Genomic DNA, 23867 nt, shown 5'->3' with positions numbered 1-23867 from the left:
CCAAGGGGCTGTTACCTAGACTTTGTGGCACTTAGTAGTCACTGTGTTTTGAGTATCTCAGCTGGGCGTGTAAGACCAGTTCTAACAATGTCCAAAAGGAAGAATGTTTTCTCATTCATATGGAGTACGGAGTCACAAGGGAAGAACTTGCTAAATAGAAAGATTCTGAACATTAATTACAGTATCTTTTATAATTTTATAATTTAATTGCCAACCTTTTCCCTTGAAATTAATCGTTGATGTACATCATATAATCAAACAAGCTTTTTTAAAAAGTACATCTTAATATAAATAGTTTATTCAGTGCATGGTTGTGTATACAACAAATAATAAACAACTCTTTTGTACGAGGCAGAAGTTCTGCCTGTACAGAACTATGTCAATTTTGGAGCACAGAATCCAACGATGATTAATGCACAAAATCTTACACATCATGCAACTCTAGGCCAATATTCCAACTTTCTCCCATGCAACAGACATGATGACCTAAATGGAAACCTAACTACATTTTTTTAAACAATTGTTTCCAATAGCATGTATAAGTATATGTTGTTTAGGGGTAACCTGTCCTAACGCTTCCTCCTACACAATATTCACGTGCCCGTTACAGTGAAAGAAGGACTTTTACAAATAAGACGTTTCTTATAAAAAATTAAGTCACCTTAATTCCACAGTTTCTGTCTTTAGAAAAGAAGCCACAACAATAGTTTAACATGACACACAAAATGGAATTAAGAGAAATCTACACTGGAGGATAATTTTATCCCTTTCTGTCAACTTCCACTTGGGATAACAAAACATTTCAGTTCCTACAGACTGGGGTTAGCACAAGAACTTTACCAGAAACTACAAATCTATAAAAATTTATATTTCGTTGTGTTTAAAACCACAAGAACACTGTTTGCTAGAGCCTGAGACACCAACTCTCAGTTCCAACCCTGAATTTTTAATTATTTTTTGAAAGACATAGCTTTAAAGACCCATTGGAGTTCAGAAATCAAAAAGTTGCACTATTTCAAATTAAAGGATACATCTTTTTTATCAAGCCTTAGATATAAAACTGTAAGCTAAGGAAACAACAGAGTTTACATATTTCTTTTTTGTTTCCCCTATAAAACATATAAGCATTAAAATTTCCTTTGAAGAGCAAAAGTGGTCTTTTTCTTAGTTGGAAAGCAAATTCTTATCAGCAGTGAATGCTGTGAAATGTTTTTGTTTCGTATTCCACAAAGCATAGGAGAGAGAGAGAGAAAGAGAGAGAGAAAAAGAGAGAGAGAGAAAGATCTGGACACCTCTTCTCCGAGATTTAATCCGCAGTTATGTTTGCTGGCTATCCAAGTGCCTTGTGATATGCACAAGCATATTCTACATTATTGGGGTATATCCTTTGACAACCAGTAGATCTAATGGCTGATAAACGAGTGACCTATGCAAGTTCGGTGGCTTGTCCTGGGCAATTGAACATTTGGATGAAAGACTGCTAGTAAGAATTCAACTGCATCCAGAGGTAAGGTTCTGTTTAGAGAGCACTTGGCTTGCCTTAACCTGGCTACGTTGACTCGTTTTGGCTCATGGATTTACCCCCATTTAGCACTCCTGAAACACTTCTGCTCTTTGTTGGGGTCCCACTTCCAGATCTTGAGAACTCTGTGAGATCGTGGAGAGAAGGCTCTTTGTACATGGCCACTGCAAAGCAAAAGAGAGGCAGCACATCAGCATGCAGTACAGTCACTTGGTGCAACGTCCAGCTACTAAATGTCCAGATTTTTTATTCCGCAATGAGCAACATAAGGAGTGAATTAAAAAAATACAGCTTCCACTTAAAACACCCTAAGAAATTCCAAGCTCCTCTTAAAGGGAATGACATTTTAGAGAGGGTAAAAAAAAAACCCTAGTTACCTTTTCTCCCAGTTAAATCACCCACCTACCCAAAGCTTTGCAAGATAGATGCGAGCTGATATAAATCGGCATTTCCTTACTAATGGTGAAAGAGCACTGCTAACAGCTGTGATCTGGCCTATTACTTGTGTATACAGACCAAGCTGAAGAACATGAAAATGGATTTTCAGCCTTCTGCTTCTTTTGCATTCATACACATAAGTGAAGATCAACCTCAGTGTCAGTTGCCTAAAACCTGCTCCTAAACATAGATTGCCAAGCTAGTCTGGAACCCAGCCAAGGCTGTGCACCTTGGAAATATCCCCTCTGATTTCAGAATGACACTGCCTTAAAAGGTGTCTTAACAGCATAACCCAGAAGTGAAGAGCTTCATGCCCACAAGGGAGGAGCTTATGGAAGCTTTTTCTGGAGAACACAATGATGAAGGTATTTTCTCACTTTGCATTAACCAAAGAAGAATCCAAGTCCGAGCACACACTGATTCTGATGCTCCAGGGATGGCTCCAGGTCCTGGCTTTTAATACACAGCAAGATATGTATGCCACATGCATTATTACCTTTAATGTCACATGCTGATGCCACATTAATTGTGGTTAAATAAGCACTGCACACTGCAGCTTTATCCCAGACAAAAATAGACAAACATCCTGTAATATATAGCAGAGACAGACGAGATATACAGCAAGTTGGTAATGGCTGTGTAAATGCTTGGGCTATTCCAAGCAAAGCCTTCATTAGATGTAACAGAGATGCTGTGGAATGTGGGCACAAAGAAACTAATGTATATATCTAGTTAGATGAGAGAAAGGCAGAAGTAATGTAGAGAAGCATAAAAAAAAAAAGCAGGTTACACTGAGAGCGTGTTACAGAATATTATACCTTTGTTATATAGTTAGCTGTACCCTTCAAATATGTATGCATGGCAATTAAACATCCCTGACAATACAAAGTCAGCTCAGGTAGATGGAGCGAAGCCAAGAAATTACCTTTTAATGGTTTTGGAAGAAAGTGTGCTGCAGGTTTATTTTTCTTCACGTGGTTTCCTTTCATTATTTCTCCTTCCTTGTTAAGACCCAAATACCAACCCCGGCCAGACTGTTGCTGTCTATAGATCATTGAAGAATATGTTACGTAGTAGTTTTCAAATACTGATTCTTTGAACTTGCATTCAGGTGTAAAATGTTCCTGCAAGAAAGTAAAAGATCAATATGTGTGATGCAGAGTCTCCCATCAGTTAATGCAAAAGAATCCAATATCCATTGCTTTTCTGACAATTAAAAAACGTACCTCCTACCCTCTGCTATCCAATTTAGAACACTGGCCCTAGAAGTACTAACAACAGACTAACACAATTTGAATCCCATGAAATGACACCGCGAGCAGCTCAAAGTAGCAGAATAAAATCTTTCTGAACACTAAGCAAAAAGTCCAAGTGAAGAATTATCGATCGATGCAACTGAAGGCTATCAGGTAGGCATGGTCCTGATGGCAGCCCCATGGGGCCTGCTGCAGTCCGGCTTTGCAGGCAAATAGCACAGCCACGTAATGCCTCTGTGCATTAACTTCTGGCCTTAACTGCTCAGGAGGAGAGTGCAATAAAAATTCAAAGCCAGGTTATGATGAGTAAATGGGTTTTTACTAACCCAGCAATATTAAGGCAGCTTGTAGCAGATGCTTCTTTGCTCTAAGCTTTGCTCCTCCTCTGCTCAGTGCATCATCTGCTGTCGGAGACCCACTGCAGACATCAGCCTCTGTCTGGGGACAGGCATGAGCTACATGGCACTGCACTTACAGCACGTATGATCAAGAGTCAGCCTTTGTGTTGATTTCACTGCTTTTTTTGAGGAGATGGTACTGAGCTAACAGCTAACATAAGGAGCAGCAAACCAGGAGACAGTCCTGATCTTCTGCTTTTCACCATGCAGTGGTCTTCACTCAGTCAGTATCTTTTGGCATTATTACCCATTTATGATAGTGACGGGTTGACAGTTGGACTGGATGATCTTAGAGGTCTTTTGCAACCTTAATGATTCTATGTTTCTAAGCAGGTTAGGATACAGGCATGAAACATGGGATGGAGCATCACCAAATGCCAGGGTGATGGAACCACTCCACATCTTCCTGAGGTCTCTGGGTGCTGCAAGTTTTGTAGCAGCATAACTTTTGATGAGGTCTCAGCTATGATATGGCACTGAGTGACAAGGATTGGTGGGCACGTTGGGGATGGGTTGATGGTTGGACTTGATGATCTTAGTGGTCTTTTCCAACCTTAATGATTCTATGATTCTGTATGGTTTTGTGGACCCCTACAACCATATGGAATATGAAAAATGAAGGGCTTGGTCTGGTGATGCAGACGTTACTATTCCAACGCTGCTTATGCAGCCATAGCTGTTTGCTGGGCTTTTCTTGTGCAGGCAGCTAGCTTCTGCAGAGCTGTTCTTGTGCTCAAGTATCCGGCAGCAGCACAAAGGAAAGGAAGAAAAATTGTGCCTGCATAATGATTGTAATTTTTATTTAAAAAAAAATCACAGGAAATTAAATGTCTCAGGATCTTAAGATGTTCTTATCTAGTTTCTGAAATATTCTTGTATGAGAAAAAGACGGTATTTATTTAAAAAAAAAAAATCTGCACATCTTTTCACATTTTGTCTTCTCACAGGAGAAAGAAAAAAATTTCTCATCCTCTGATTGGCATTTGCTTCAACAAAGAATGAGAAGTAAGCAATTTTCTTCCTCTTTCCTTCAAACTAATTGGCTGTTATTTAGTTAATTGACGATTGGTTTCAATCGCTGTCAAATGGAGACAGTCAGTGTATTTTAGCAACAGTTCTAAATACAAGCCTTCTCCCATTGTACCCTGCCCAGTGCTAGCCATGTTAACAAAGACTATTGCCAACGTATCATCCAATTAGCAGCAAAATAGAAAACTACAGTCCTCCTGACAGATGATTACAGTTTATGTACAGTAATTTGGAGTTGTTTTGGGTACAAAAGGCCCCACTTGTGTGCAGCAGCAGAGGGGCAGATTGCAAACAGATCCACAGTGTTTACTCCAGCTCTCTTAGGAAGCAAATTAACCTCAGCACGAGCAGCAATAGCCAAGAGTCCCTTGAAGCAGATGCTAAAAAACTCGTTTGCTCTTGATTTTTCTCTTGGCTGTGAGGTTCATGGTGGAATTCACTATGAGTTTCTTGCAGCAGTGCCCAAGCTGGACACTGCCTGCTCATGCCTACCAACCCAAAATCACTATGAGCACCACGGATAGCCACCCCTCCCTGCAGCAACCCATGCTTCAGTAGTAACAACCATGGTGAAGATATCTTGTGATAAAGATGTGACAAACAGTGAGATGCAGACACAGACACATTCAATAACGTGCTCAGTTACCAGGTCAAATTTCCTCCCATTTTTCCACTACTGCAGCAGACAACCTAAATGCCTTGGCACAAACGCACACTCGCTCTTCTTTATTGACCTCTCCTTAACTCCTAGGCTATGGCTGTAGCTTCAAAAAGGTGCTGCATAGTGGGAAGGGCTTTCACCTTGCCAAATAACAGTGATCCAATATGGCTGCTCTGCTTGCACCGAAATACCATGCTGCTGCTTACATTTTGCAGGTGTTTGTTCCCATCCATCACTTGCCTTTTATTTAACGCAATACAATCCTTTCCTACTCATTAAAAAAAGAATGTGGAAGGGGAACTGCAGAAGAAAGCTTTCATTAAAGAATGCTGGCAGATGTGCTCCTGATTTAGGATACTGCAATTAAAACATACTCTTCTGAGCTTGGCAAGGGATGTGGTTCTTAGGGACATGGTTTAGTGATCACTATTGGCGCTAGGGGGACGTTTGGACAAGATGATCTTAGAGATCCTTTCCAACCTTAATGATTCTGTGACTTTACGATTCCATATGCCAACCCAACTGGGCATGGACAGGGCTCCTCTATCAGCACATCAGTTCAAAATATAGTGCAGAGCAACAACTACACAATGGCCATTCTGTTGTCTTTGGTGATAAATTATTTGATAGAGCTTTGAGAAAGGGTGAGTTAAGGCTGGGAGATCTTCAAGAGAGTTCAAATTCTTGGAAGAATTCCCTTTAGCTGTCCTGAAGGGAAATATGTCTTCTATTGAAAATGAAGTGCATTCTGAGGTGTCAAATATTATGAATATATTGCTACACAAAACAGAAGAGAAAATAGGTATTTGTGTGAAGGAGTATTTCAAGTCTCAGCTTACCTCAGCAGTCAGGGATAATGGCACCTACATGACAGTACACTGAACTCATCCAAGCCCCTCACACGTACACCCTTAACAATGAATGAATGAATGAATGAATAAAAGTTAAAGGAGGTGCTGGATTCACTGTAGCCGTGACTCAGCCATGCTTAAGTAAACAGCAGGATGAACTGTCAGAAGCTGCTTCTTGACTCTGAGCTGATCAGCTGAACTACTGAAATGTTCCTGCATGAATAGTTCTGCAGCTGCATTAGATATGTGAAAAATAATTTTTTTAAAAAGGGAATGATTTGGTGTATGATAATATAGTAAAAAGGCATTGTAACTTGCATTTAGAGTGGCTGTATTTCCAGGCAGCTCACTAGATTACATCTAAAATAATCCAGTCTCTTCCACACAAAAACTGTGTTATAGGTCTACCGAAGCTGAGAGCTAAAATACTGCAAAAGCAACCCTGGCATTCTACCTGCTCTAATTGTGCAAAAGCCACACTTCAAACCAAACACCATCCAAAATTATCAGCCAACACAGCCATCTACACTGCAGGACTGAATATTAAATGTCACAGCCTCAAATAATTGTAATACAGGAATTCAGACTCCCCATAGACAGGAAGTGTGGAACCTGCTTTAAATGAAGGTATTCAGTTTGCAAGGCTGCATCATACAACGAAAGCCTCTTCTCAGGATGGCTATACACAAAGTATGGATTAGAAGGGCAAAGATGCATGCTCTCTGCTATTAATTGCATCTTGCATTTATGTTATGAATACTGTCAGCAGGGAACACGACCAAGTGCTTTACAGAGCAGCACGCTTAAGTCATTGGGTCAATACTGAGTTTGTTAAATTTCTGTATATTGCTACAGGTAGCATGTTTTTACTGCTATCAATGGCAGCTGGCCTGAATAATCAGAAATATGTACTGAGATGGAATTAGTATTAGGGGCATGAAAAAAAAACATAACACAAAACCAACCCAAAACTTTGAAAAGTATTTAGGAAAAGCATTGGGTATATGAAAAACTTGGAGAGTGTTCTCACATATTGAGCATAGAATTACATTCCTTGCAATCAATGACTTTGCATATGGGATTTATTCTTTATTTTCTCCATCTAATGAAAATTGGATTTTTTTTTCTCCATATCCTTTTTTCTTGCAGGACTATACCATAGCCCAGGATTCCATTCTATAATCATGAATTTTTGAAGGAGCCACTTTAAGGCTCCTGAGTAGTGATTTTCTACACCAGTGAGCCTGCCTTTTTTTATTAAGAGATTGATTTCCTCCATCTTGGCATGTGAAGTTCCAGGGTGTGTCCCCTGCATCTTCACCCTGTAATGTGCAGTGATGCCAACAGCACAAGATGTGAATACTTTGATTTTTATGTTATCAGAACTAACTGCTTTTAGATCACTCACTGAAGAAAGTAGCTGTTATTTCTGAAGTGAAGCTACTAAAATCTGTTTGCAACAGTGACAGAAGCTTCTGTGATTTTGTGAAATAATTTATTCTGGATCAGATATATGGCAGACAGGATATATGGCAGTTCCCACAGACAGGATGCAGTGCCACAAAATTGTCCTTTTTTGCTTCAATTTACCTATTGTGAGGAATCCTTGAGGTTTGGGTGGGAGCAATTCACAGTGTAATTACCATGCATAGGTCTTGTAGGACTGACTAGGAAATCTGCAATCCTGTTTGCATGCATTGGTTGCAGCAAAGTGCTGTTGAAGATGGTGCTATTCCAGCACAGTGCTCAGCTGTTTTGTCTATGAGAGAACCCACTTGGAAAATGCAAAGTAAAAGGAATCCCAAAGTCAAGTTCCAGAGCATGGAATTGTCTAGGATGCTGTAATAAGCAGGAATTTATAAAGTGAAACGCAAAAACTCAGTGGTGTAGATTTCTTTAGGACAAAACTTCCAGAAAGAATAAAATGGAGCCCAAGGAAGCAGCTGGATATCCAGCATCTCCAGAATGGGATTTCAGGTGGTCACTAAGTATTCTCTGAATCTATGAGAAAAGCATTGAAAAGGTCCTGTAATTATTCCCTTGATACTGTTCCCATGCACAGCAAATCAAAGGCACAACCTTAGGGAAAAATGCATGCAGTGAACTGAAGTAGAAAACACATTTATTGCAACACTGAGATTTACAGGCTTAAATTTTTGTCTTTACTTTTTTTTCCCTAGTCCTATCAGTGACTCAGTTGTGAAAACTTGTCCAAGTTATCTTTGCCTGGATATTTTAAGTGCCATTTGGGCACATCAATAAATACCTATTTAAAGTGTGGTGCGTCACCACTCAGCGCACTCAGCTCATGCAATGGATGTACTGCCTGATGACCCCAGGGAAAAGACTCAATGAGTCTAAAGAGTGCTGAAATTTAATTGAGATAGGAACTATGCATGATTATATTATTGTTCCCATCTTTTGGTGACAGTTCAACCCTATAATTGTGTCGATTAAACCAAAGCTCTCCTTAGCTGGGGCAAGAGAGCTAACACATGATACATACAGAAAGAAGTCACACTTCAGAATAAGGCAGAGGAAATATATCTATCTTGGTAGAGAACATCTACAGTGAGGTTTAAATGTTCTGCAAGATGCCCTGGAGAATGCCTCACAGATGTCAAGCACATGTCCCATCCCTAAACCAGTCCACAAAGTTATGAGATATAATTTACTTGGTATGAATATGAAAACTTTGCCCCCAAACGCATCAGCACTGAGCTGAGCATGTGCACCTCTAATGATCCTGGATCCATAGAATAGGAAGTTGAACTAGATGACCTTTAAAGGTCTCTTTCAACTCAAATGATTCTTTGATTCTATGAAACCCCTGCAGTTTCCTGAATGATCACTCCATAAATATTTTAATATCTTGTATTGCATTTGCCCTTTTTAAAATTTCTGTGGCTTTAGGGTACCAGACTTTCCAATCCTAATTGAAAATCAGTGAAATTCTAGTAAAGTAGAAAGAAACTAGTCTCTAAACACTGCCTACTTTGCAAGGCTTGGGAAGGTTCACGAAGCAGTAAGCACACAGGGGGTTATCTCAGGGCTTAAAGCCAGACTGGAAGAGAAGAGCAGAGTATGTAAGGAAGCCCTACTACCTAGAAGCTGTTTTTTCATCACATCTAATTCTTCTTGCTTTACACATACAGAAGTCCTGCTAGCACTTCAAAATCTCTACACGAAGTCTATGTATAAATCTGTTTTTAAAACTGTTCTCTCTCTTTAGAAAGAGAAATCTCTCGATGCTAACATACGTAGCCTCTGGGTAAGGTAGTCTCCAGTTACTAAAAAAAAATGGGAGATGGAGTACTCTGCATGTGTTCTCTGTGCTTCTACACTCTGATCTCATGTTCTTCTCTGGGTATGTGCTGCCAACATTCTCTGGGCAGTGACCTTGCCAGGCCTATCTGATCTGCTGCAGCTTCCCATGGTCCCTGTCCCAAGTGACTGAGTCAAGAAGATGAACTGAAGCAGGGTGAATCCTGCTCCCACCCAACGCTGGTGCAGGACTGCCCTCTCCTCCCAGCAGGCTCAGGATTTCCCCCAGAGCACTTTGTCCTTCCCATCATTCTAAGCTCATTATCTTCTTTTCTTGTAACAGCGGCTTCCATGGCTGAAGTCAGCACTGCGGAAAACATATTTAAAATGTGTCCATTGTTGTTTTTCATAATAAGCAAACTACTTTTTTTTTTTAATTTATTTTAAATATATAGCTTTCTTCTCTCTGCTTTTAATTTTGGAAAACAGCACATAAAATTACCCAGTGTGCCTCTTCTGTGCCATTCATTACCTCGCAGCTCTCTATCATGCCTCTGCTTATTCATCTCTTGTCTTAACTAAGCGGACCTAATCTTTTTAAATCTCTCCTCATATGAAAAGTTCTCTGTGCCTCTAATCATTTTCATTACCCTTCACTGAATCCTTTCAATTTTTTCCCCTCTATCATTTCCAGAACTGAAACACAACATTTAAAAAGAGGCTGTACCACTGAGTTGTGTAACGGAGGTAGAGATATTTCCAGTCGCTGGTCTTATGACAATCTAAAATGGTCTTTGCTGTTCAGCCTCATTATGTGCATTCATACAAAAGTTCTCTATCTTTTAAAGTTGTGTCTCTGATAAATACAGTCCAATTTTATGGTGTTTCTGACCTTCTGATCCATCAGTGTAACCAAACTTAAAAATTAAAGGAGCGGCGATGGAAGCAGAAGGCAGATAGGACCTCTTTTCTTCCCCCAGAAGTAGAGCAGAAAGCCCCAAAGATGCTAGCAACCTATTTTAGAACACAGCCATTATTTCACAGATAACCTGCCTGCCATTGCAATCAGATTGCTAGCAGTTACAGTTGACATCAAATTCTGCTATTGTCAAATCTCTCTGAAACAGCTGTTGTGCAGTGTCCTCAGCTTACATGCACCATGCACTACTTTAAAAAATATATATAAGTTGAAAAAGTCCTTTTAAAGTACTGAGACTGTGCTCTGCTCCATGTTAAAGACAGCCTTGCAGCACCTCACTTGTTTTAATGGCCATTTGTTGCTCTGATGAGGCGGTGATACGCAAACCCAAAGGGAGAGCCAGCAGCAGGCATCGAGCAGCTCTGAGGTGCAAAGCACAAGCAGCTCGCTCAAAACAAGGCAGATGTGGTGTCTCCTGAAAGTGGCATAAAGAGACATCAGCCTGTCAAGGCCCAGCCACCTGCAAGCTGGCAAGAACAGCTGAAAAAGAAAACACAATCCCATCCCAGTAGCCCTTTTACCCAATTACTCTTGCATTCATCTACATGACTGCTGCCACTGGGGGAATCCCACGCTGCTGCTGGGGCTGCAGAGTGCAGGGCAGCACTGCAGGTTAATTTGTTCCTAGAACAAGGTGACTTGGCTGGCATTTGTTAAATATCACCTGGGAGCACAGGGCAAGAAGGGCAGTATGACCTTTCTGTGTGCCGGGGCCGTATCACCCAGAGCACAGTTTTCAGTTATATGGGATATGAGGAGCTGCAGGGGACAGAGAACCTGGGATGGGGTTCAGCAGCAGGTTGGGATACCCCAAATCCAGCAGGATGGATGGGCAGCAATGCTGCACCACCAAACACTGCCCTGCCACTCACATCAGCCAGTTAATTGAAAGAGCGTGGGATTTACTGCTCCAGCCTAGATATAGGACATCAGCCCTGGGATAAGGAGATGGAAGAGATCTCCTTCAGACTGTCAGCCATGAATTCATGCAGATTTATCTGAGGGTGCTGAAGAAACAATAATCTAATCACTGTTTGCAGCAGGCTCTAAATCTGTTTGGTTAATTACAAGCCAGGACATTACCCTTTTAGCAGCAGATGCTCCTTGAATACTATAGGAAAACGGAAAGAGAAAAAAAAGGTTTCCCCTTTTGAGGAGGGGGCAGGGCAGCTGAGCAAGAAACGGAACAAGTGCTACAGTCCTTCCCCTGGGGGAAGGTGACAACAGGGAATGCTGCCTCTGTGGCAACCTGTAAGCCAGTTGACAGCCTGTACAGCCGCTGGGAAAATCGATGTGGAAGTGATCCCTGTGTCCTCCGCTGCTGTGGGAAGGAGCCATTCTGACGGTAAACATGTAGAGGCAGAGCTCATCCCAAGCTCGGCTGGGAGCCCCCCTGTATCTCCACCCTCACTGACACTGCAGAAAAAAGATGGGACCTGCCCCCAGGAAGCGCCTGGGGACAGATGCTGCTGAGTGAGCTCTTTTTCTGCACACCAGAGATTGCCTCTGCTCACTGCCTGTGAGGAGCTGTGAGTGTAAGATAAATAACAGCACGAGCTGCAGGAGAAGAAATAATGCAACATTACATCAAACAGGTCCTTGCTTTCCTGTCAGCCTGGAGTCTGTTCTGCACAGAGCCTTGCCATTTGGCCTGTATATTTTATTAATATATATGCATATTTATGGCATCAAGGGTTAGCCAATCCTTGGGCAGTCAATAGCATCTTCTTAGGCCCCAGTGCTCAGACAAGGCATTTGTCCTGCCTGCCACTGTTCAGGTGGCTGCCTTGCCTGAAGGGCCCCACCTGCACCAACCAGCACTGCCAAACTTCAGCAGCATAAAGCTCTGCAAAGAACTGAATGCAGCACAGTCTTTAGATTGGTGTTATAGACTAAATTAGCACTAAACACAGAATAGAATCATTACGGTCAGAAAAGGCCTCTAAGATCACCAGGTCACAGCTTCAAGGACTTGGTTGACTCCAACCTGATGACCAAAGCAGCATCTTTGTGTGACAAATGGTAATGAGACCTTTTCAAACAAGCTTGATTTATTGCAATCCATTTATTCATGAACGCTATGGATGGATGTTTCTCAAACTTCAGTAGTTTGACAGTGCCAGGGCATTACTGGCAGGCAAACCTGCTTCTTGATATAGAGCAGTGATGCTGTTTGGAATTCCTCCGCCCTAAATTATGCTATTTATTGAGCATATGCTGCTAAGAGGATCTCAGAGGGATTTTTGTATTAGATGGCAGGCTAATTGTGGGATTTGAGAGATTTCAGATGGCAAAAAAACTTTAAAATAACACGATTATCAAGGATTATACAAGGAAGATGAGATCTACGACTGACTCTAGCAAGAGTTGATTCTGACTGAGAGAAAACACTTGTTTCATCAGGAGAAAGCCCCACCAAGAAGGGATAACTACACAAAGAACAGATAGAATTTCCCTCTGTAAATGACACACATTCCTTCCTCTAAGCAACACTTTGAGGGTCGGATTAATGGAAATTCACATTAAAAGGAGTTTTCCAGCACACTACACATGAAAAAGCTCAGCAGAGCCCAACGTCCTCTGCAGAAGGCACAGGTAACAGAAGCACACGTGCCTGTAATACAGGGAAAGCATGCTTTAGCATTTAAAGCACTGCATTGCTCTAACAAGCAAGCTGGCACCACGTTGCTTGAGGAATGGGTGACTTCATACATCCCCAGGAACGCAGCCACCTCCATCTTCAGCAGAACCCAGGCCCAGCACTGGAGAAACGTCCCTGCAAACATCATAGCAGGCAAATGTGTCCAAAATACTTTTTTTTTTTTTTTTTTTGGTGTATGCATCGTTGCTACTCCTCAACAGGGACAGCCAGAAAGCACAAAAGGCAGAAACATTTCTAATGCCTCACTTCGTGGTCTGGCTAGCCAATAAAAGCAAAAGACCAGGCTGAATGCTACATGTCCTCCTAACACACCTCAGTGAAGGTAAAGGTGCAAACCTTTTCCAGCAATGATTTATGGGAAGCTTTCTCTAGAACAGGCTAATAGGAATTCCTGTCCTTCTAAGAGACACCCGAAGCCAAAGCACAGAGATAAGCCTATAAAGCTTTGCTTTCCTCTTCTCTCCCATGCAGTGATACAGACTTTGCAAGGGTTTGTCATTCAGTGATTTTACATCTCACTCCTGCTGCCCCTGGGCTGTGTGACCGATGATTCTGGAGCCAGACTGTTGGGAGACACGGGGCTGTTGTAGTCTGAGCAGCAGAGGAGACACGGATCCCTGCTAAAGCTAATTTAAACCTGGAAGGCACCCAGATGTCTCAGGAAAGGGTGCAATTTAAAACCTGAACCTAAGATAGCCTGGGCTACAATCACAGATTTCTGGGAAATCAGCATGGAACAGCTGCTCCATGAGCCAAGCCCTGCAGACCTTTGCATTACAGCATTTTGAGAGGCGAGCTGTTGCCATTCTGAGTTATCTCATAGAGAAGGGGAAAAAAAAAAAAATGATGCAGCAAAACAGCAAAACAGCAAGTGCAAAGTGTGACTGAATTGAGCACTCCCTGGCTGCACCAGCAAGTCACTCGGATTCCCCGAGAGCTCGAGTCAAGGAACATTTAGCATCTGAATCCCAAAGAGGAATCTGAGAAGCAAGTCCAAAGCTTCTCAAGACTACCAGCATTTTTCCTTGAGAATCTAAACTGCCTTGGATCTGTCCTGCTGCTAAAATCTGGTTATCTCATTTCCAAGTCAGCAGATACAAGCTGGCTGCAGCTGGCCAGAGAGCAGAGAACAAAACCATCCTGCAGTTGAAAGCAGAAAGGTGAGCTTGCCCATCTGACAAGGTGATCGCCTTCCCATTTACCCACCAGCTGATCTTGCATTTCAACCTGTCTAGAAGCAGCCCTTTGTTTCTGTAACGTGACAAGAAGCAAAAAAGGGCTGAGGGAAGAAGATGCAGCAAGGTAAGGATTCAAGGGAAGCGCTGCTGAATCTGATCTGAGTCTGCACAGGGATAATGTGCTGGCAAGTCCAGAAATGCCATTTTCCTGCAGGCATCGTCAGACTGTGGGGGATTCTGTGGCTAAACCCATGCTGACCAAATGGGGGTAATTAATTTCCATTTAAGTTCTTCTGCTGATATAAAATAAGGCTTTTGCTGAAATAAATGGGATTCATCTGAGTATCCCTGAGGATCTGAGCCTGAATTTGGACTTGCACACAGGAGCCCAAGCTCTGATTCGTCTCATCCACCTCCAGGCACTTAAAAGCAACACCAAAGTTTGGGTCCATTTGGGATTTTCCTGCCTTAATGAGCCCATACGGATAAACTACTTCTCCAGGGTACAAGGAAGCATGAATCCACTGTGTTTGGCTCCTGCTCCACAGACCCTGCTCTGCTGAAGGGTTTGCTAAGTGAGTTCATGAAATAGAGTACTGAGTAGAAGAGAATTCCTGTCTGCTCTCTTCCAAGCCAGGGAGGTTTGCCCCAGATCAGCCCTGGCATCAGCAGCCTGTCTATTGAAACAGAAAGAAATTACCTCAGGTACATTGAAGAGACAGTTTTCACTCTGAAATATTTACAGGGATTTCTTTTTCCTTCTCTGGAACAGCCCCCAAACCTTACAGTCTTATTTTGGCAAAGCTCCCAATGAAATGAATCACGACTTTGCTTGAGCTAGAGCTCCAGGACTGAGCTCTGAATTATTAAAAGGGAATGATATGTAAGAATTGATGTCAATTTTCAAAACAGCCCAGCAAAGGTAGAGAAAAACCTTTCTTTGAAACTAGCAGAAAGTATGCAGTTGAACTCCTAGTCTGCTTTGAAATCTCAGCACTAGCTTTTTAGTGAGACACAGTGCCTTTTAAACCTCATATTTTAATCATCAGACTTCTGTACAACGCAGAACTCTTGCCTTGCTGCTTTGGTTCAAATACAGCCTTCCCCATTATGGGCTTTGCAGTGTAAACGAGCCCCTTGTATCACAAGCTGACATTCTCCTGGCAGGGAAGCCAAAGGCTCCTTTCCTTCTTCCTGCAAAATAAGCTGCTGTAGGAAAAGGTGAATATAACTTCCCAGTGCAGCTTGTCAATATCCCTCCTTGTTCCTACACGGCAGGTCCAGAGTGTCAGGTGAACCCCAAATACTGCTTTAGGCATTACATTAGCATTGGTAAAACTGGCAGCAGTTGTAGCTCGTCAGGTAATTAACTCCTCCCTGGGTTTGGGCTTTAGTCCCTGCCACTTGTGCAGCTACGCAAGCTGGGGATGGAGACCCATTTCCCACATTTACTTAATTCAGCAACATTACGTAAAAAATATCACCTTGGCAGCACCTTTTGTTACTTTTTAATAATATCTTCATAATCTTGTACACAATATTTTTCATAATTATTCATATCTAGCTTTACCTAGGATGTCTGACAGCAAATTAATTGAGTGTACAGATTGTTTTCTTTCTGTGGGATGTAAGAGTTTGGCTGCTGGCACCTCATCTTTATAATCTCAGATTGGTGAAACTCGGCTCTTTGCTTCAGCATATCCTATCACTGGATGCTTATTGTTGAAAGGCAGCTTCTGTCAGAGCTCAAAACACAACCACAGAATACAAACTGTAAAATGATGTGGAAGAAAAAGATTAATTTCTTCCCCTACACGCTGCACAGCCAATACCTGTTTTTGAATGGCATTTCCAATTCTACACTGGGAACTGCTAAAGCATTTACATAAGAATGCAAAAATGCACACATTATCACTGCAGGAAGCACTTAAATTTTAAGATAATTATATAGTATGGAAATGATTTCAAAGGACTCAAACAAAATAACAACTAATTCTAGAGAGCCACCCTTTAAGATGATTATTACTCTGCACTACTGCTGATCTCTCACTAAAAAAAAAAAATAAATCCTTCTCTTTACAATTATATGCACATTATAAATTCCTACTTTGTTCTTCCACCATCCAGCTCCTACAGCTGCTGCTGCTGACAAATCTGCATTATCTAACAGCTTAACCAGACAGCCAAATAGTCGCACTGGGAGCAGAGATGAGCCACCACTGCATGCTCAGGTGCAAGCCTCCCTCTGCCCTTGCCTTATGCTGAGTTCTCTTGTTTTAAAGCTGCTTGAGTTGAACCTGAGGTGGTAACCTCAGGCACGGGGACACTGGCATGTCCTGCACTGGAGGAACATGATGTAGAACGGAGTTTTGATGCAGGCAGAGAATTTACAACAGGGATGCCACTGAGTGCTTATTCTTGTCTGCGCAAACTACTGCTAGATTTGTTTGGCCAGCAGATTCCAGGCAGAAAATCACATCTGAACTGAGGAAACTTGGAGTTGTGTCCAGGGAGAAGTGCACTTGTGTAGAGGAAAACCTTCTGCCCCAGCAGTGTCCTCTGTTCCCTATCCCCATTGCCACCCTTCATGAAATCAGAGCCATTCGAGTTGGAAGGGGCCCCTAAAGGACATCTAATCAGCTCCTGTTCCTGCCCCTTGCCCCATAGCTGCCATTCCCCTCTTTTCTTCTCCCCCCGGAGAGAAAGGAAAAAAAAGAAAACATTCTGCCTAGTTTTTTTGCTGAAGGAAAACTCAGCTGGAAAAAACCTTATCTGCCAAATCCTAATATGTTTTTATCAGATATCTGCAGAAAGATTTGCAGGAATTCATGCCAAAGTGAAATACTTGCTTCTCTCTCCTCCCTTCCAGCAAGGATAAAGTGAAAATCTGCCTCTAATATCTGAGACAAGAAGTAATTCTCATCCCAAGACTCAGTTTAAATGCATTTTCCAAGTCTAATTCTTTAAAACAAGTGCAGATAGAGCTGAAATTTTCCCACAGACTTCAGCCTGAAATGGAAAACTGATAGATTTTAAATTAACCGGTTTATTCTGACACGCTATGGAACAGCTGAAAATATTATCTGGTACTGGGAAGCATCATCCAACTTCCTGAAAGGTGTGGTTATCTTTCATACAACTATCTTGAGAGAACCAAAGAATCTGAGGTCTGAACAAAGCAGGACTGTTTGCCTGGCAATAGGGTCCCTGTGGAAATTTAATTAGGCTTGCACTACAGACTAGAATTTCGTACAGACTTGGCACAGATTCCTGTCCACTAAATAACACTCCACGTGAGCAGAACGCCACCAGCCTCTGCAAAATGCCTCACAGATTTATGTGAGGCTTTGTCACATAACTTCAAGCAGGTCAATGCAGAGCAGTATGTATTCACGGCAGTTATTTAAATCAGGCAGAATTACTGTCTCTTTTTTTATGGCCAGCTGGGCTAGCCTTGCCACTGTGCTCCTGAGACTTTCAGGTAGAGGAAGAAAGTGATAAGAAGCCTCACATGCATCAAGCATCAATGGGTGGATGAGGTCCCATTTCCCCAAACTAAGGAGGAGCTGAGCCAGCCCCAGGCAGAAATCACCTTCCCTCCTGTTTGTCCCCATGGATGAAGTCCCCCCTATATCCAGTTTCCTGTTACAAAACAGCAGTGATATCAACTGTGAGAAATAATTAATGTTTGCATTCCATTGTGAAAATGAAGACCACTCAGTAATATCTGAATGTAATCACATCTACATAGTTGAAGTGTGCTTAAAAAAAATGCTGTAAGATATTCAGCTTTCTTGCTCACAGCAGCAGCCAGCAGTGGTACAACCAGGGATGGGAAGGGCTGAATTATTTCTGCAGACAGTAAAATGATTAAATGATTTTTAATTTTTTTTTCATTTTTTCCTTTTTTTTTTTTTTTTTTAATAGTTGATGTAAGTTATATCAACAACAAAGCTTGTAATCTAACTACCTCATGATGTATAAGGTCACTCATCACTGAGAGTTTTAACATGATACCTCTGAAATACAATTAAATATGGTTCAGTGATTTGCTAATACAAGCTTTACAAGACAGGCAGAGATGTAATGCAGAACTGGTCCACCCTCCCATTTTAATTCTTTTACAAAAAAACCCCACAAAACTTTGAAATGAATATTTTTGAAGATGTATCACCACATCAAAGATGAAGACAACGGAACTGGAGATTTCTAATGGAAAGAAACTCAATGATTTTGCTCAAACCAAATGAACAATAACAAAGAGAATCCTGTTAGGATGGGGAGCATATTGCATAAACCACCTCTAAAACCCACCAGAAAATTCTTTGTATTTTTAACATCTCTAACTGCTGTTTCACACGTAATGTAATACTGAAAGACTTGGGGGGGAAAAAAAAGGAGGAAAAACTTGGGGGAAAAATAAAAAGAAAACTAAGAGAGTTGAAGTCCATTTCTGTTTTCAGCAGCCGCTTCAGTGCTTGGGATAAACTCATGGAATCACAGAATCATAAAATGGCCTGGGTTGAAAAGGACCTCTAAAGGTCATCTATCTATTTCAACCCCCTGCTACGTGCAGGGTCACCAACCAGCAGACCGGGCTGCCCAGAGCCACATCCAGCCTGGCCTTGAATGCCTCCAGGGATGGGGCATCCACAGCCTCCTTGGGCAACCTGTTCCAGTGCCTCACCACCCTCTGGGTGAAAAACTTCCTCCTAATATCCAACCTAAACCTCCCCTGTCTCAGTTTAAAACCATTCCCCCTTGTCTTATTGCTATTCATCCTCATAAACAGCCGTTCCCCCTTCTGTTTATACGCTCCCTTCAAGTACTGGAAGGCCACAATGAGATCTCCCCAAAGCCTTCTCTTCTCCAAGCTGAACAAGCCCAGTTCCTTCAACCTTTCTTCATAAGAGAGGTGCTCCAGCCCTCTGATGATCTTAGTGGCCCTCCTCTGGACTCGTTCCAACAGCTCTAAATACTGGGTGACTTAGGAAGGTGACTCTCATGGTTAGTTCCCTACTTCCTACTCTGATGTAGGAAGTGGGACTTGTCTGCAGCACATCCCAGTGCTCGGATGGTATTTCTTCATAAACCATTTCAAGAAGGAGGAAATGGAAATCAAGTTCTTACACATTTTACCCAAGGCTAATGGCAAATCTATCTGCCAGCGCTTAAACCCAAGGATGACTCTTGCACACCACTGTATTTAGTACAGACTTCTGCTGTCTCCCTGTTGGTACCAAGCTCTCCTGCACACTGAGACAAGTTTGGCTTGCCAGTTTTTAGACCTGTACAAAATTCTTGTTCTTTCATTACTATACCCTTCAACATTGCTCCATCTGTCTTTTGCCTTTTCAATAACCCTTCCTAAGCTCCCCTTGGGAAGGTGCACAAAATATTTAGCTAGGACTTGGGGAAGAGCATCCGGTCTTCCTTTCACTCGAGAGGTATGGCCACATCTCCCCGAGATGCTAGACTCACCCAGGCAAAGAGATTCTGTTTGAATTACTGCTTTCTGGAGTGTGTGTTTCTGTAACAACACTGCAGTCACCTCTGCCTGTGCTGTGCAACTGCAGGTGCTGAAGAAGCAGGGAACTTCGGGGGATATTTTTAGTTAATAAAGCCTGTTCCACCTGAAGCTGGCAGCACTGCACTAACCACTGACTGGCAAGCTGTTGGCACTGCTACCTGGCTGACAAAAGAAAGCAGAGCTACATCAGCAGCTAGGTGCTACCACAGCTCTAAGAATTAATTAGGTACTGTGCACTGGGACGCTCTGTCCATGGCCAAGAAGAGTCCACAGTGATGCTGGTGGGGAATCTTGTGGGAACGTCTGTTGTTGATCATTATGTATCAGTGAAACATGGTTAATGCGCATCAGCAACTGCATGCTGCACCAGTTAGGGTACAGAGCTACAGTAAGTCAAGTGCTTTATTTGTGTAATTACAAGCAACCAATCCCTGGGGGTCGTAGAAATAATTCAGTGTACTAGCTAAAAATGAGCTTTCTGAGAACATTTACACTGGTATAATCTGATGGGATGCAGAGTTCTGGAAAATAAATGCCAAAGGGGATGAAAACACAGCCTAAGCTAATTTATTTTTTAAATCAAGTGAATATTCACATTCTTCCCTCCCCTCTCCCCCTACCTTGTATTTGCTCAGCTCTAATGAATAGCTTCTTTGCTGCTTCATTTTAGTCTCTTCCATTCTGGGGAATATATCCGAAGTTGGGGAATATTATCTGAGGCTCATCACAACTGCCAAGGAGTGAAGAGCAGCACACAAAGCTGCACTGCTCTGCACACAGAAGAAACTTCTGCCCATTACCTGAATGGACAGCCAGTTCAGGCAGCTTCTACAAAAATAACCTCTGTTATTAAATTAATCACCTTGTGTCAAATGGTGGAGTGACGAGAGAAAATTTACCTCAGCAATAACTCAGCTCTAAAGGTGTATACAGAGGAGGAGGAAATTGGGTTGTTGCAGACACAGCAATAACATCATGAAGCAAAATCCAATATTGGAAGTGATAAAAGTTTCCCATTCTAATATTCCTCTGTGACAAGTATGAAAGACTATGCATAAGAACAAGGAAAAAAAAAAAGATTAAGGAGAGCATCAGTTAAAATAAAAAAGCCTTTGAAAAGGAATCCCTCAAAAGCAAGAAGATCAGAGTATTTGGGAAACTTGCACAGATACCAATCTCAGTAACACACGCTTTTGGTCCTCCCCACTTCATTTTGCTAAACGTTCTGCAAAGCTGATTTAGAGAGATCCCAGCCCAAAGGCTGCCTCCCCCCACTGCTGAGCTACCCGTGTTCCCACCAGCCTGGAAAAACAACAGGTAGGTGAGGGCACGCAGGGTATTAAGGTGGCAGCAGTGCTGACAAGGCAAGCCAGAAACAAAACGGGTGTAGCAGTGACATGTTTTCTAACAGCAGTGACAGAATTTAATAAGCAAGCTATTCTTAAGTTTTGATTTGAGGTGTATATAATTAGGTAACGTGGGTGTTGAGTGATAAAACCCACAGGAAAAACACAAATTAGAAACACTTTTTTTTTTTTTTTTTTTTCCACACTAAATGGCATGACCTATTTTTTTTTTAATATTACTGTACTTAAAAAAAAAGAAGAAAAAAATACTTTTTCTTCTCTTCTTCACCATCAGATAGAAATACTGGGGACAAGTGACACTACTCCTTCCAAATCTCCTCTTTCAAAACTGAAGAACCCCTATTTGTGGTCTGAATTCCTTTATTATTGACTTCCAACAGGAGCTACAGGTGAGAGCTACCTCATCATTTCCAGGTTTTCTGGTGACCACTTCCACAAAACTGGCTACAAATAGCTAAATATCACCTTGTTTCAAATTACAATACGAGGGAAAGCTACAAAAACTCTGTGCTGATCAAAAGCAAGAGTTTACATTCATTTTCAAGAGAATCCTTCTGAAAGAAATATGGAAGTTGAAAAAATAAGAGATTTTTTTTACTCACTCTGAACTTCCAAACATTTGCACTCATGGCAAGATGTTTCATGTTCTATAAACATGAAATGCCTAGGACAACTTCCTATACAGATTTCAAAGATTCATATTTCTTAACCATCATCACTAACAGGCTGAACAAGGAGTCAATAAAGCATTTGTACAAAACACACATTTCTATCTATCCCAGAAATTTAATCAACTCCTTTTAAAATAAGCTAAATTATCTTCATTAAATTTATAAAGTGAAGCACTCCAGTGTGTAAGACAGTGTCTCATTCCTATAACTCCACAGTTTTTCATATTGGCTTCTGCTGGCTGCTAATTTGTGAACTACTCTTTTTAGAGCAAGTTATTATCTTTCAGTCACATGAAATTTATGTAATGGTTTTACATTTACACCTTTATCTACAGCACTTGTTATGAGCAAAAGCACAAGGTTATTATTTCTCAAGAAATCCAATCTAGCTACTGAGGACAACCGAAGATAGTTGCTGTTATTAAAAATATGAGATCCACTATAGATTTTGGGAAACGTAATTTGTCCAAATTCCTGAACATATACCCCATGTAAAAGCACATTATCCAAGTTCTACTTGATTCACATTTTAGCTTCACCCAAAATATAAATAGGCAAACTGTACAGTTGGAAGAGAAGCATGGTTAGGATGGTACCTTTACAGGTGTTATAGCTGGAAAGCTTGTATCGAAAAAGAAACAAACAAGGAAGAAATGCTCACCTGTATCCAAGGACCTAGGCTTATGGTGAAAAGTTCCCCAAAGGAGGGATCTCTAGAAAGAGATCCTTCCCAAGTGGCAGTCAGCCCTTAAAAGGGATCTAGGATGGGTGCATCCAGGCCCCACCCCTTCTGGTCACACAGGTGAACTGCCTTCACCCATGCTTCCAGGACTGACCTAGTCCTTGACTCAGATGATCAATCAGTGGTCCAGGCTGTGACTCAACAGTTCCCATACACAAAACAAAAATCCTACCCTGTGCTCCATTTAGGCTATTGCACAACACGAAAACTGAAATTGCAATGCTGAAACATTTTTAAGCCACAATACCTGGTTTGGATTTTTTTTTTTTTCCCATAAGGAATTTTAGAAATCAAAACTTACAGTTTTTCTTCTGAACTCAGCAATCTCTCTCAGGATTTCTATCCCAAGCCCTATTACCCTCGTGGAGGAGCAGCCCTACTTCATAGATACAGGTATATAGCACCTTGTACAGTGGATTCTTGATCCTGGTTGCAGAAGTACCTTCCTGAACTGTCATCCATTTGAATTCATAATAACAGTGATTAATAAAAATTAGAAAATAAGACCACCAGCAGCAAGAGCTGAAGGGTGCTATACTTTTAAATGAAAGCTGATTAGTCTCTGCTGCTCCTTCCTGGCTAACAGTGAGCTGTAATACTTCTTGATTCTGTCTGCCTCCCTGCTTGGCCTTTTGTAGGGTGAGGAAGCCCTATATTTTTATGACCTGGAGAGCAAAGTAGCACTGTTTTCCATGACATTGAAACTATGATAAGCTCAAAAACTGGAGTCTTTGAGAATAACCTGCACAATTTTTTTTTCCTTTTGTTTCACTGCCTTTATACTTAACATGAAATTGCAGCTGTCTCAGAGGGAGGAGACCCTTTAAACTCAGTTGGGATGCTGCTGCGTGCAGACATTGGGCTCAGACTGCTCCTGTATCCAGACAGCCTTTGTGACCTTTGCTGCTCTGCTGCAAGATGCTGCACGCTGATGGGATGATGCTGTAAGTAAAAGCCAGGAGCAGTAGGAAATGGACTGCTAGAGTGTCTCATTAAGTTCCATTAAAGGGTCTAACCACTACCCTTGGATTGACTGTCAGACGGAAAACATCTGTTTTATCTAATGATTTCTACTGATGCTATTCAGATCCCAGCAAGTTTGAAATGTTGCCCCTTATGCACTTACAGCACATTTCCCAATTAAGATCGGAGTGGTTCTTTTTATAGTGAAGTGGGAAATCTGCAGTAACTACTGTAACTGAATTGTAGGGAAGATTTCCAGGGCTTGATTAACTTTTTTTTTTTTCTTAAATTGAAAAAAAAAAAAATCAATTCTGGTAAGAAAAAGCACAATTTTAACTCCTACAGCAGTTTACCAG

General features: G+C 41.6%; 1 protein-coding gene across 4 annotated transcripts in view; it reads right to left on the bottom strand.

Annotated features, from left to right (window-relative positions):
* Nucleotides 1-282: 282 nt before the first annotated feature.
* The window catches only part of FGF13 (fibroblast growth factor 13), a 211141-nt gene continuing 187556 nt past the window's right edge, over nt 283-23867 (bottom strand). For all 4 annotated transcript variants that reach the window (XM_090150319.1, XM_090150322.1, XM_090150320.1 and 1 more), the window contains 2 exons: nt 2886-3084; nt 283-1686 (listed from right to left, as the gene is read on the bottom strand). In XM_090150319.1, the coding sequence (XP_090006445.1) occupies nt 1550-1686; nt 2886-3084 (336 nt within the window). In that variant the 3' untranslated portion in view covers nt 283-1549. The remainder of the gene's footprint in view (nt 1687-2885; nt 3085-23867) is intronic.

This window comes from Phasianus colchicus, chromosome 14 (assembly GCF_987193195.1).
Source record: "Phasianus colchicus chromosome 14, bPhaCol1.hap1.1, whole genome shotgun sequence".
Taxonomy (NCBI): Eukaryota; Metazoa; Chordata; class Aves; order Galliformes; family Phasianidae; genus Phasianus; species Phasianus colchicus.
This window is presented reverse-complemented; position numbering and strand designations above follow the sequence as displayed.